Genomic DNA, 14157 nt, shown 5'->3' with positions numbered 1-14157 from the left:
CTGGCTACAGATTTTCCCCCAAGGGTTAGGGGAAGTAGTATTTTTTAAATTAGCCTGGGAGGGAGCTGGGTGAGGGCTTGGAAAGGACTTGGGGAGTCGGCTTCCTGCTGAAACAGCTGATCACCTTCATTAAGAGATCACGCTTTCTTTTAGGTGAGTTACTGTTTTAATCAGAGGTAATGCTGTACCCTGGCTATGTCGGCTAATTGTGTATACGTTATATTCTAGCCCCATATAGATGAAGGCTATTCTTTTCCTTGCAATTTTAAAGCTATTTAGAGGGAATGCCACATTGTAGCCTGAACGCTGGTGCTGTCTGGCTAATAGATACAGATGGGGAGAGAGAGCTCTAAGAAACATTTGGGGTTATATTTATAATTAATTTCCTCTGAAGTTAAATTAATTTCTGCAGTTGACAACATCAGATATTGTTATACCTTTGTCCAGTGGTCAACCGTGGGTGAATTGAGGCACATGGAATTAGCTGGTAGATGAAACAGGGGAGGCATGCTTTCTTGGACGCTTGGGTCTATTTTAAGCCCTTTTTGCACTCAGATTCTTGACTTGGGGATCTTTTGGGCCTGTCATTAAGAAAAACTCCAAAAACAGCTTTAGTGAGATACAATTCACATGCCATGTAATTTACCCATTTGATGCGTATAGTTCAGTGGTTTCTGGTCTGTTCACAGATACGTGCACCATCACCACAGTCCGTTTTAGAGCATTTTCACCACCTCACAAAGGAGCCCCATGCTCTTTAGCCACACCTCCCGACCTCTCCCTCAGCCCTAAGCAACCCCTCTTCTACGTGCTGTCCCTATGGGTTTCCCCGTCAAACTTTCATATGAATGGAGTCATACAATATGTGGTCTTTTATGACTGACTTCTTTCACTTCAGACAATGTTCTCAAAATTCATCCAGGTTGTAGCACGTGTCAGCACTCCATTCCTTTTTGTGACCAGATAATATTCCATTATATGGATAGATCACACTTAATTTATCCATCCATCCATCCATCGATGGGTTGTTTGATGGATGGGTTTGTTGCACTTTCTGACTGACAAGGCTGCTGTGAACATTTTGTGGGGAAGGTTTTGGGTGGATATACATTTTATTTTATTTTATTTTATTTATTTATTTATTTATTTTTGTGGTACGCGGGCCTCTCCCGCTGCGGAGCACAGGCTCCGGACACGCAGGCTCAGCGGCCATGGCTCACGGGGCCCAGCCGCTCCGCGGCATGTGGGATCTTCCCGGACCGGGGCACGAACCCGTGTCCCCTGCATCGGCAGGCGGACTCTCAACCACTGCGCCACCAGGGAAGCCCTGGATATACGTTTTAATTTCTCTTGGATATATAGTAGGAGTGGAATTGTTGGGTCCTATGGTAACTCGACAGTTAATCATTTGAGCAGCTGCCAGACTGTTTGCCAGAGTGGGTGCAGCATTTGACGTTCCCATCAGCAGCATCTGGCCTGTCGGTTTTGCATCTTGGCTTCAGAATCGAAAAGGGCAGAATCAGACTTGCTCCTCCTGGCACCCCCTCGTCTCCTTGTCCCCAGTTGTCTCTTTTTGCTGGGATGTCGCAAGCAAAGGTGTAGGAGATTCAACGAATAGAAAGCTCAAGTTAGGGAATTCCCCGGTGGTCCAGTGGTTAGGACTCGGCGCTTCCACTGCCAGGGGCCTGGGTTCGATCCCTGGTCGGGGAACTAAGATCCCACAAGCCGCGTGGCGTGCCCGCCCGGCCCCCCCACCAAAAACGAAAGCTCGGGGTTGTGACGCCCCATTTTGTCACCCGCTAGTGCTGTGTGACTTTGGACGCTTCACATCTCTGAGCCTGTCTCCTTGGCTGTGGAAGAGAAGCTGAGACCCGTCTGAGAACTGACGTGAGGCCTGAGGGAGGGCAGCTGTGAGGAGGGCTCAGCTCAGGGGGCTGGGCGCACAGTGTGGCCACAGTGAGGACAGCGCTTTCTGAGCGTGGCGGAGACGCGGGCACCACGGCTGTCCGTAGCAGAAGAGGATCTGCTATTAGGAGGGACCCTGCCACGTGTCAGCCCTGGCCCTACATGTTTTATCAGAGGAACTTAAGTCACATTTGGGCTGCTTCTCAAGAGCTGGCTCTGCTCTCCTGACTCCTTTACCTTCCCACCTCACCTTCTGGGGCAGAGCCTTGACCCTGCGGCCCCTGCCAGAGTGCTTGTGCAAATGATTAGTGTGACCTGCCTTCCTCGGGAGGGCAGACTCAGATGGTCACACCTGGGGTGTAGTGTTCTTCTCCCGCAGGGTGGTGGAGGTGTCCTTGCGGGCCATGTCCCACCGTCACCAAGGAAAGGTGAGACTGAGGCCGTGGTGTCTGAGAGCCTCTCCCAAGGAGGTCCCCATGTTAGTTGCCTGGGGCTGCCACACGCTGGGTCGTTGAAGCCACAGAAGCATTCTCTCCCAGTTCAGGAGTCTACAAGTCTGGAGGAGACAGAGGCTCCCTTCTGGAGGCTGTGAGGGAGAAACCGTCCCTCGCCTCTCTCCTAGCTCCTGGGACCTGCTGGCATTCCTTGGCTTGTAGACACCTCACTGCAGTCTCTGCCTCTGTCTTCGCATGACCTTCGTGTGTGTGTGTGTGTGTGTGTGTGTGTGTGTGTGTGTGTGTGTGTCCGTGTCCCTTCTCCTCCTCTTATAAGGACACTTCATTGGGTTTAGGGCCCACACTACACCCAGGGTGATTTCATCTCAAGATCCTTTATTAATTATAGCTGCAAGACCCTCTTTCCAGATGACATCACATTCTGAGGTTCTAGGCGGACATGCACTTTTGGGGCGACTCATCAAGCCACTGTAGTCTCTTTTTCCACATAGGATTCTAGAAATTTTTGGAGAAGATTCCCAGTTCCTGACTTGTGTTCTGATTTCGTATGTTACATGAGTTTTGCCATTGGATTCGTATGTGATTGGGGTGTTGGTGGTGGCAAGAGTGGTAGTTTAGGGGGAGGAGGGCAGAATGGAAGAAAATATTGGGAGAATGTAGGAATTTTAGAGGACAGGTCCCTTGGAAGAAACACCCTGGGGGAGGGGGCCATGGAGTTTGGGACTTTAGGATCTCAGTCAGCCTTCCTAGGGCTTCTTCTTCTTCTTTTTTTTTTTTTTTGGTGTTACGCGGGCCTCTCACTGTTGTGGCCTCTCCCGTTGCGGAGCACAGGCTCCGGATGCGCAGGCTCAGCGGCCATGGCTCACGGGCCCAGCCGCCCCGCGGCACGTGGGATCTTCCCGGACCGGGGCACGGACCCGCGTCCCCTGCATCGGCAGGCGGACTCTCAACCACTGCGCCACCGGGGAAGCCCCCCTAGAGCTTCTTTACCATGAAAGATTGGGCTTAATTCTCAACTGCAGAGTTGATGATACCACACAATCTCATCCTAGATCCTGAAGAGCAAAGTTCTCACCAAATTCAGAATCTAGTATGAAATCACATGGTATCTGGCAACTTACCAGTTCTCCCTTGTCACTCTGTCTTGCCTTTAACTAGCAGATGAATCCTCTTGCTGGGACTTGATTTTTTCATCTGCATAATGGGGATGGTGAGCAGTCAGGTTTGCGAGAGCTCGCGCAATGCTAGCATTCTCATCCTTCCTGGGCCCTTTCAACCTTGGGATTCCCATAGATGGGAGAGCGTCTGCAAAGAGCCTGCGTTCTTGCGCCCTGAAGATGGCTCATGGTTTTTCACCGAGGGGAATTTGAACTCTTTTCAGGAGCATGGTTATGGCAAGAGCTGACTGAGTTTCTCTGGGTCTCTCTCACACCCATTTAAGACTCTCCAGAGCCATTTCCTGCCTTTCCATGCATTTATTAGGATCAGAAATATTTGTCGTTGTTCTGTTGTTTTCTCGTTGTGACAACTAATATCTTTGGGCCAGTGCTGTTGGAGCTAAAATTTCCTCTTCGATCTCATCATAAAAGATTCTAATACCTCCACCCTCTGCTTTCAACACACACACACACACACACACACACACACACACACACACACACACACACACACCCCTGCTTTATTCAATTTTATAAAAATACAGCCAGTGGCTCCACTCTGAGTGACCATTTCAGATGGAAACACATTTTTTTAAAAGGGAATTTTTGAAACTCAAAAAAAAAAGCCAACTCTCTGGTTAGAGGCAGGAAGGTGGAGTGTTCTTTGCAGCTCTAGTTAGCAGCTGGCTTTGGCCAGTTCTTATGTGTAAACAGCAATTTTCCTAACTAGAATGGTTGCTGGGGTTTTCTTTCTGGAGCCAAGAGTTGTGTGGAGAGCAGTAGTGTTTAGTTAAATTATGGGTCCAGATAACAAAACTTTGCAGCAGTGATTTGTGACAGCCCAGACCCTCCCCATGCCCTTATGCGTGCTACACACACACACACACACACACACACAAACACACACACGCCTTCCCAGAATGCCGCCTTAGACCATAAAAGGAGGCATCTGCTATGGGAGGGACTGTCCCCAAGGGGGTAGGGCCCTCGCTCTGGGTGCAACCTTCCACCAAAAACTCCAAGCCAAGGATGTTTCAGACCCATTTCCTTGTGGATTTCGGACTGAGCTCTCTTTGGAGCAGATGGGTGGCTCTCTCCATCTAAGTGGGCTGTGGAGGCCCTGAGCCTTTTGGTGTAGAGCGGCTGTGTGTCGGTGTGAAGGCTGTGGGTTGGGAAACAGTTACCCGAAGGGCCTAGCACAGGAAGAAGACACAGGTGGCTCTCTCCACTGTGGGCAGAGAGGACTTTTTTATAACACAGAGGGCTATAGAGTCGGGGGCCAGTGTGTAACTGGTCCTGCTTGCTGTTTCCAGGGTCAGAGAGGGTTAAACGTCTGGGGTGCTGGATGGTTCCTGGGGCACATAGAAGCCAAGACTCAAGGATTGGGAATAGAGAGGTACCCCCAATACACCACACACACGCGCACACGCATGCACACACGTATACAGAAATGAAACCTTGACAGTATTGATGGGAATTTGAAGACCTCCGTTTAGTCCACTGAGACCTTGGACACCACATCCCCGTGCTGTCCCCTTCCTGCTGTCCTCGGGAGCCGTGGAGGTGGGAGGGAAATGGAGGGAAGAGTGTGTGATTCTAGCATCCTCCGCCTGCCCCCTGCGTCCCTCTCCAGAATGCAAATCACGGAGCAGTGCACAGCCCATTTAGTAGTGACGCCATCGGAATTCCCACAGTAAATCACTCCCATTTTCCCCATCGCCCCTGGCGGGAGGGGTCACCTGCAGAGCCCCATCACCCCACAGCCATGCCCCCCTCTCCTGAAGCTGAGACGTCGGTGAGCAGCTAACCAAGTGTTGCCCATCTTCCCCCCGGCCTCTTCACGTTGGGAAGGTTTTGATTAAACCAGTCTCCTTTTATTGTTTGCTGAAGAGTGGGATCTATCTCTATATCTGAGCTGCTTCCCGGAGAGGATGTTTTAGTAACTTGGACACTTTGGCCACATTGTCTGGGGCCTGGAATTTCTCATCCTTGTTTTAAAAAAAGTGTTTGAAAGACTGTTTTGGGAATGTGTAGATTTATAGCTGGATGTCTTCCCCAGCATTTAGGGCTCTGTCTTGGCAGGTTTACAGCTGTAGGGCAACGGTGGAGGGTGTAAGAGGGAACCTTCTCTTTTTATCAGTTACTGGGGAATGAACATTCTGTTGGCTTCTGTTATTTGGAATGAGGGCACGATGGTCGTTTAATTCTCTGCGTCCATGTGAACGTTTGGAATATATATAGGACCTGCTGTCTATACCCACCTGGCTCTACACAACGTCTGAATGAGACCATGGGATTCATTTTTTGGAATACCTCTCCAGAGTTTCTTTAAGTTGAGAACTCCACGAGTGCATGTTTGTAGATCACATTAGTGTTTCTTTATAGATATTTAATTGCTTGGCTGGGGTTTAAAAAAAGGAATGAAAAATCTAAAATGAAACTATTGGGAGTCTTTGCCCATCTGAAATCACGTAGAGATGTAGGAAAGTGTTTTTGAAATGATAGTGGAAGAGAATAGGCAGTAAGAGTTGATTTATCAAAGTGTCTGGTAGAAGGTATCTTTCTGCTGCACGTTTCTTCTGAGCTTGAAGGATGAATTTAGTAACTGACTTTGGATTCAGCTAGTGACCATTTATTTATCATGTACGCGCTGTCCCACCAGACACCTGGGCATATGTTATTTGTAAATTTATTTATTTATTTTTGGCGTTGCTGCGCGCGGGCTTTCTCTACTTGTGGAGAGCGGGGGCTACCCTACGTTGCGGTGCGCGGGCTTCTCATTGCTGTGGCTTCTCTTGCTGCGGAGCACGGGCTCTAGGCGCGCGGGCTTCAGTAGCTGCAGCACGCGGGCTCTAGAGCACAGGCTCAGTAGTTGTGGCGCACGGGCTTTGTTGCTCTGTGGCATGTGGGATCTTCCCGGACCAGGGCTTGAACCCTTGTCCCCTGCATTGGCAGGCGGATTCTCAACCACTGCGCCACCAGGGAAGCCCTGGGCATATGTTATTTAATTTAGTTGCAGCGGGAACCTTGTGTGGTAGGCTAATTATTTATTATATCTCCATTTTAAAGGGGATTAAATTCCACACTGTATTTGAATGTGAGTTCCGGCACCTCGCACTTAATCTATTTGCTGAATAAATGCATTAGGAAAGTTAGATGAGTAAAATTTGATGATTAGTGAATGTAGAGAGAGATTTAAATCTGGAGAGGGCCTGATGGAGCGTCACCGTGAAGGTGACCTTGATCCACCAGGGAGACCGAGGGATAAGCAGGGAGACGGATAAGGAGGAGATGAACAAGGGGCTGGGTAAGATGCCCACCAGTTAACCGGAGGTTCTTGGACCTCGGAGGTGTGGACACTGCTGGGATCTTCATAGAACGTCCTCACGTACATTATCTCATCAAATTTCTCATTCATCTGAAACGAGATGAAAAAATGGTAAACAACAGTTTTAAACACACATGCAAACCACTGCATGGTGGCCAGTGAGCTGTATGGGAGTCACCAGGACAGTGTCCTCCTGACACAGCACAGGATGTCCACTACAAGGGTATTCCAGGTCGGGGGTCAGTCAGCGGGCTGAGGTGGCATGTGTCCCCTCTGGGAGCTGCTGAGTTAAAGCGTGAGGTCCCCGAGGTCTGGGAGCCTCCCTGTCGGGCCCACCACGCTCACAGATTCGGGAGAGTTCAGGGTTAGGCGGGACAGGGAGCTCTGGTCCAGGACTTCACGTGCAGAGCACAGAACCCAGCCCTCAGGAGAGTCCTGTCCAGGGTCACATCCAGACTTAGACACAGAAGCCAGGTTTCCAGAGCCTTTCACACTCCTTAGAACAGCCTGCCTGTGACCGCTGTGCCCTTAGGTGTCACTCTGCTGAGTCTCTACTGTTGGGAGTGGGTTGGTTGGTTCATTCTCTCCACACATGTGTCAGGAGACTCAGTAATACGTGATCCAGGCAGCCATGGCCCCCATACTTAGGCAACCTGCATCGACTTTAAAAAAAAAAATAAATTTATTTATATTTTTGGCTGAGTTGGGTCTTTGTTGCTGCGCGTGGGCTTTTCTCTAGTTGCGGCGAGCAGGGGCTGCTCTTCGTTGCGGTGCGCAGGCTTCTCATTGCGGTGGCTTCTCTTGTTGTGGAGCACGGGGCTCTAGACGCGCAGGCTTCCGTAGTTGCAGCACGTGGGCTCAGTAGTTGTGGCTTGCGGGCTCTAGAGCGCAGGCTCAGTAGTTGTGGCGCACGGGCTTAGTTGCTCCGCGGCATGTGGGATCTTCCCAGACCAGGGCTCGAACCCGTGTCCCCTGCATTGGCACGCGGATTCCCAACCACTGCGCCACCAGGGAAGTACCCCCTGCATCGACTTACAATAGACATGTGTGACACTGTGGCTGTTTCTTTCTTTCTTCTTTGTTTTTAAAACGTTTTCAGATTCCTCTCATTCATTTATTTTTGGGTTTTAATCTTGCTTTTCTTTGTATGTTCTCATCAAACATTTTTTCCCTGAGCTTTATTGGGGTGTAATTAACAAATAAAATGGTAAGATATTTAAAGCATACAATGTGATGATTTTATGTACGTATGTATTATATATTGTGACAAGATCTATGAAATGTGGCCGTTGCAGAAATTCGTTTGTTTTTGCATCCACCAGCCTTTGGTCGTGGACTTCTGTGTGCCTAGCCCTGTATTTGCACCCCGGGGGGTACCGAGAGGAGTCAGGAGCCCACGGTCTAGGGGAGGAGGTTAGAACGAAGGCAGGATTATCACTCACTTCAGTGCGAGGTGGAAAGTAGTGAGTGTGTGAGAGGCAGAGGGGCGCAGTGTTTGGGGTTCAGAAGCAGGAGAAACAGCTTCTGGGTGGGGCAACTATACAGGTATTTTGAATTTTGGAGAAGGGCACTGGATCTCGGAGGAAAGTCAGAACTTGATAAGGGAGGTGCAGGAGTGGAGAGGTCTCCCAAGGAGCAGGACCTGCGTGGCTAGAGGTGTGGAGGCCTGGGGACCAGCTGTGCTTGGCTGAGTGTAGGACAAATCAAGGTGAATGGTGAGAAATCCAGAGGGGAAGGAACCCTGGGGGCCGGGCTTGGAGGGCGGTCCCAGTGTATGAGGTCCTGTCTGTCCTGTTCACAGACGTAAGCCAGCACCCAGAATGGCTCGGTGTAGGCAGTCTGCACGTGGGTTTGAATTATGTGTGAGTTTCTTATTGACACACCTTATGGGTACTTTCAGGGCAGCACACCTTTATGCACGTAGTTCTCTTTTGTTCATGTCTCTTAGGTTGAAAATAGCTTTGATAGGGCTTCCCTGGTGGCGCAGTGGTTGAGAGTCCGCCTGCCGATGCAGGGGACACGGGTTCGTGCCCTGGTCCAGGAAGATCCCACGTGCCGCGGAGCCGCTGGGCCTGTGAGCCATGGCCGCTGAGCCTGTGGTCTGCAACGGGAGAGGCCACAACAGTGAAAGGCCCGCGTACCGCAAAAAAAAAAAAAAAAAAAAAAAAAGCTTTGATGTGTGACTTAACGTCGCAGTGAAGCCGTGTGTTATAGCCAAAGTGGTTCACTCTCCATCTGTATGAAACTCGAGCTTTCAGGTTGCGGTCTGAAGGCCTAAGGTATCCAGAGTGATGGTCTCCGGTATCCTGAGACGTCCAAAGGGCCTGCTTGGTGCAACTGGCATATTCTTAACATCGCCTTCCTCTCTAGAGAAGTGTGGAGAGTGGCTTGCTCAGCATCTCGGTGAGTGTGGCTTCAGATAACTTAGTTAACCCATGTCTTCCTCTTGTCATTTCTTGCAGATGGTCACAAGAACAAAGAAAATCTTTGTAGGTGGATTATCTGCGAACACGGTGGTGGAAGATGTGAAGCAGTATTTCGAGCAGTTTGGCAAGGTAAGCGGTGCGTGGAGGTGGAGAAGCCTGCCCAGTCCTTAGAAGTGGCTGCCGTGGCCCCTGCCTTTGCCACAACTGTGTCCTCAAGAACCTTGTCCTTGGACTCAGCCATCAAGATGTAAATGAATTTTGGCAGGAGCCGAGATGGAAGAGTCCGGCTTGTGGTGGGCACGGCACCCCACGTGCCTGCAGGAGCAGACAGAGTGGCCTTTGAGTGTGGATTCACTGGCATTTGCCGGCCACGTGGGGCCTGGGCTGGGAGCTGACGGTGGCAGCTCCTGGTGAGGGATTCAGGGCTGTGAGTCGCAGGGCAGGAGCTCCCGCAGAAGCTGGCCTGAGAGTTGGCACTGGGCTTCATTCTGTGCCCTTCTGGAAAATGCATTGAGAGAGGAGGCTCCCTGGGGCCCTTGCGGCTCAACCCTCCCCTGTCCAACGCCCGAGGAAATTCAGGAAAGATGCTGGGCTCGTACCTGTCAGAATGTCGGTGAGACAGCAGTACAATTATCCCCGTTCCCCGCAGAACGGGCTGGGAGCAACTCAGAATGCCCCAGATGAGTCAGAAAGTGGAGTGTGGGAGTGTGTGTGTGTGTGTGTGTGTGTGACAGACAGTCACACAGACAGACACACAGACAGGGCACGTAACCATGGATGATTAATTCAGTCCCTTTCTAATTGGTGGGGGGGACCCACTGCCTCGGAGAGTGGGTTCTGCCCCAGGGTGACACATTCCTCCAATGACTCTGTCGCCCCAGGGCTCCAGCAGGGCAGCTTGCAGGAGGCTGGCAGGTGAGTGCGTGCACAGGGCCTACGCCTCCTGCCTCTTTGAGCAGTTGTGGACGTTGTCCTGGGAGCACAGGTGTGGGATAGCTTTCTTCTGTGCGTCTCGTCCTGTGTCTGCCGCCTCCACCGAAGGACTGATGTGGCAGAGGGCTGCCCAGGCATCCTGAGAAGACCCCGCGGCTGTTCTAAGCTCTTCCACTCATCTGCCCCATGACACCTGTCACGCTTGCCCTGGGTGGTACAAAGGCATTGCCACCCACTGGCCAGTCTGAAGGTTCTGTGCTTTCATTTGTTTGCCCGAGGCAATGGGCAGCTATGATCGCATCTCCAGGAGTGTCCAGTTGTGAGCTGCTCTCTGGGATGAGTGCTGTGACTTCTGTTTAGCCTCAAAATAGAGATTTTCCTGTCTCTGGTATGAATCAATTTCTGCATGGATGGGAGACCATGCTTCAGAGAACCCAGCCTCCTCCAGCCCAGCCTTGAGTTTGGAATGGCACTCAGCTGCCCTTCTGGGTCGGTTATGAAAGACTCCTTCCCCACGGCACTGTCTGGCATTGCCGGTTGGGGGCTGATTCATTCTGGCAGATTCTAAAAAATAGCTGGGTGTGTTGGTGGTTGTGTACACTATGGCACTTCTCTTCGAGACTGATTTAAAGCATTAAGGGGGATTGGTCCACCCCCCCAGCCCCACCCTGCCTAGGGAGAGACACTGGAAATAATTTAATGAGACAAATCCAGCTTGCGTAATGGAAGGCTCTGGAGTGCGAACCCTCTTTGCTACCGTTCTGCCTTTAAAACCAGGCCGGAGGTGGTGTCTGCAAACATGAGGTGGGATTTCTTTTTCAAGCCGTAACCTGCCTTGGAATCTCATGGGCCTGTTTGTGGGTGTCGGGGAAGTTGACGCTGCCCAGATCGGCTGTTAGAATTTTCCACACAGGCTCATACTCACCACACCACCGCACACGCCCAGCTCTGGGTCTCTCACTCTCTCTCTCCTTTCTCTCTCTTTGTCTCTCCATCGTCCTTCATTAACACTTAGCCTTGTGACTCAGTCCACCGGCAGTTGGTGCGGGGGTGCGAGCCCACAGCAGTGACCATCCCTGCCCTGGGAACAGCCGTCCTCTTGACTGGGAGGCGGCCACAGACTCTTCCCTGGCTTGGCACTCGCCGGGTCTGAAGCCGCTCAGTTAATTTTGCAGTAACGCCGGCGGATTCCTGCAGGATGCATAAACCTATCAAGTGTTTTATTAAAGGACTAAGGAGGCCGTTGAATGTATCACAGCCCTCAACACTGTATAGTCATGTGTTAGTGGCCTGTTGCGTACATATGCTCTGCGTGTTATCTGGGTCTGTCTTCAGAAGAGCTTCTTCCTCATTCGGCTAGCGGCTGGTGTGACGTGTGTTCCCTTGGGCAGGGCCCACCACCTCTCAGGATTCTGGTCTAATTCATTTGACTCCAGAATGGTCAAAGGAGGGGAGACCCTGCTACTGGGCCTCAGGGGTGCTGAGTGAATCCAGTGGCTGTGAAAGGAGTAACAGTAAATAGACAAACTGATTGAAGGAAGTGGAAAACACACGCACACACACTTGCATAATGTATACTCACGCGTAGGCATACCCTCCCGACTGTGTCGAGCTGTTTGGGGCTCTTTTCAGTTGGTTAACTGCACATTAGTAAGGTGTAATTCAGTGAGTAATTTAGTGGGTACGTGTTAAGTGTTGGATACGGGCCAGGCCCTTGACTTATGTTATCTCACTTAATTCTTCTCTGGGATGCTGGTGGGTGTACTGCCCCTTTTGTAGATTGTTAAGTGGAGTCTTGGTGGGACTGCACCTTTGACTCAAGGTCGCAGCCTTCTGAAAGTTCACAGACTTCCCCTCTAGGCTTGTCTGATAATAGAACCCAAACCCTGGGCCCTGTTGCAGCTGCTGATCGACCCCCACGATAGACTTAGGGTGGGGAGGATGCCAAAGAGAGGAAAAAATGGTGTCCCTTCTGGAGGCCCAGGGACAGTGCCAGGAACCTGGGCCTACGTGGCCTCATTGCTTCTGCACAGTGGATTTGGGTGTCACCCAGCCCATTTGACAAAGGTGGACAATACAGGTCAGGGAGGTGAAGTCTCAGCAAAGGTCACCCAGGTAAGGCAGTATAACAGCCGGAATTCACACTCTACTTCCTCCAAGTCTAGAACTGTCCATCCTTCCACAGGCTCCATTCAGAGTTTGCCACCTTCTTTTTAGGTTTCCCTCATTGTCATGTTTCTTTCCTCTTCCTCTTCCCAGCTGGCCTGAGGTGGCAGCTGTTTCGGCTGTTTATTTCAGGTGGCAATCGAGATGGGTAAGATCGCTGTCTTGGGGCTCTGAGCTAAGGGAGTCTAAACATGTCATTACTGTAAGCAGAGTGGGTGCAGGAGGGCACGTTGAGAACTTGAAAGGACTCAAGTTGGAGGCTTGTAAACCCTTTTTTTGCTTTTCTCCCACGTTCCTCCCGGAAGATTTACCCACCCTCCCCTTGACCTCCAGGTTAGGGATGTCATTACTTGTTTATATTTAAGATGAGATCATGAAGTGTGGCCATCGGCAGAAGGACTCTGTTGACTTGGGTGCCGTCCTCACCCCTGGGGTAGCTGTTCTGGTCCCCTCGATGGAGGAAGGTAAGAGGAGGTGTCCCAGACCCTCGTACTGGGCATGACCGCATGGTGATACCACGGAGGCAGGCACCTTAACAGGCCACTTCTTTCCTGGCCTCAGTTTCTCACCTGAGGGAAGGGTGTGGAAAACTTGGGTTAGATAGTAAATACTTTTGGCTCTGTCACAATTACTCACTTCTGTCGTGTGGAGAAAGCAGCTGTAGCCAACACATAAACCATTGGGTGTGGCTGCGTTCCAATAAAACTCTGTGAAAACAGGTTTGGGACCCCATTTATCCCATGGGCTGTGGTTTGCCAACCTCTGTACTAGATTATTCCTATGGTTGGATTCAAGCTTGAAAATTGAATAATTTAGAAAGTGTTTGAATAAACATACCTAGGTGGATGGATAGATAGGTATCTACGGTACCTATAGACTGTAACCAAGACAAGATGTTATTGGTAGTAATGAGCGCGCTGTAACAGATAAAACAGTTGGAACTGTGGTAGAGTTAATTTCTGCACTTCAGGATCAAAGGGCAATCAATGAAAGACTCTCTACTCGGAAAAAGCTACCATTTATAAACTGGAATCTTCATCCTATGAGTATAAAGTATTTCCAATTTCCTATTACATGTGCTAGATCTCAATGAAGACGCAGAATTTGTGAAGTTCAGATTTTAGTATGAACTTCTTTTACGGTGTTCTGATGTTTCTGAATTAGAGGGTCGCGTGCTTTGTGCTAAGCTCTTAATGCATTTAAAAACTTGGTTCTCAGGGATGTCAAGTGAGGTGGCTGAAATATCTGCTATGCGATGACGAAACTGTTGTTGAGAAAGGTCAGCAAGTTGTCCAAGATCATGTAACCTGGAGAGTCACTCATTTGCAGCATTTATAAAACCTCATCTCCCCCTTTACCACTGAGCAGCCCCATCCCCAGAAGGAGCAGGTTTGGTTCATTTGTCAAGAATTTTGATCTATGGCAATTTATTTTACTGCTTCAGATTTCCTAGTGGACGTTATCTGTGCTGACGATTTCATGCCTACGGGAACGATGTATACAGGCGGTTCCGAAAAATGGCACGTAAACAGTGCTCTAGATGCGCACATACAGACTGAGACCGTCCATTGGGCTGTTGGGCTCCGTTCCCCCTGCACGGCCATCCGGACAAGCCCAGCGTGGTAATTAAAAAGCCCTGGGATCAAAGCAACTCCATGTGCCAGGGCTTCCTCCTTCTCCCTGTAGACCCCTCCTTCTTAAATTCTCACTTATAGGATTTGGGAGATCAAAAAGAGGCCTTTAAACTTAATGAATTCTCGGCTTCGTCCCGGATGGAGCAGTTCTGC

General features: G+C 50.3%; 1 protein-coding gene across 8 annotated transcripts in view; it reads left to right on the top strand.

Annotated features, from left to right (window-relative positions):
* Positions 1-14157, top strand: part of MSI2 (musashi RNA binding protein 2) — a 394546-nt gene that overhangs the window by 127837 nt on the left and 252552 nt on the right. For all 8 annotated transcript variants that reach the window (XM_067021862.1, XM_067021865.1, XM_067021861.1 and 5 more), the window contains exon 6: positions 9308-9400. In XM_067021862.1, coding sequence (XP_066877963.1) covers positions 9308-9400 — 93 coding nt within the window. The remainder of the gene's footprint in view (positions 1-9307; positions 9401-14157) is intronic.

This window comes from Kogia breviceps, chromosome 19 (genome assembly GCF_026419965.1).
Source record: "Kogia breviceps isolate mKogBre1 chromosome 19, mKogBre1 haplotype 1, whole genome shotgun sequence".
NCBI lineage: Eukaryota > Metazoa > Chordata > Mammalia > Artiodactyla > Physeteridae > Kogia > Kogia breviceps.
Note: the sequence above shows the minus strand (reverse complement) of the source record. Positions and strands in the feature narration are given on the sequence as shown.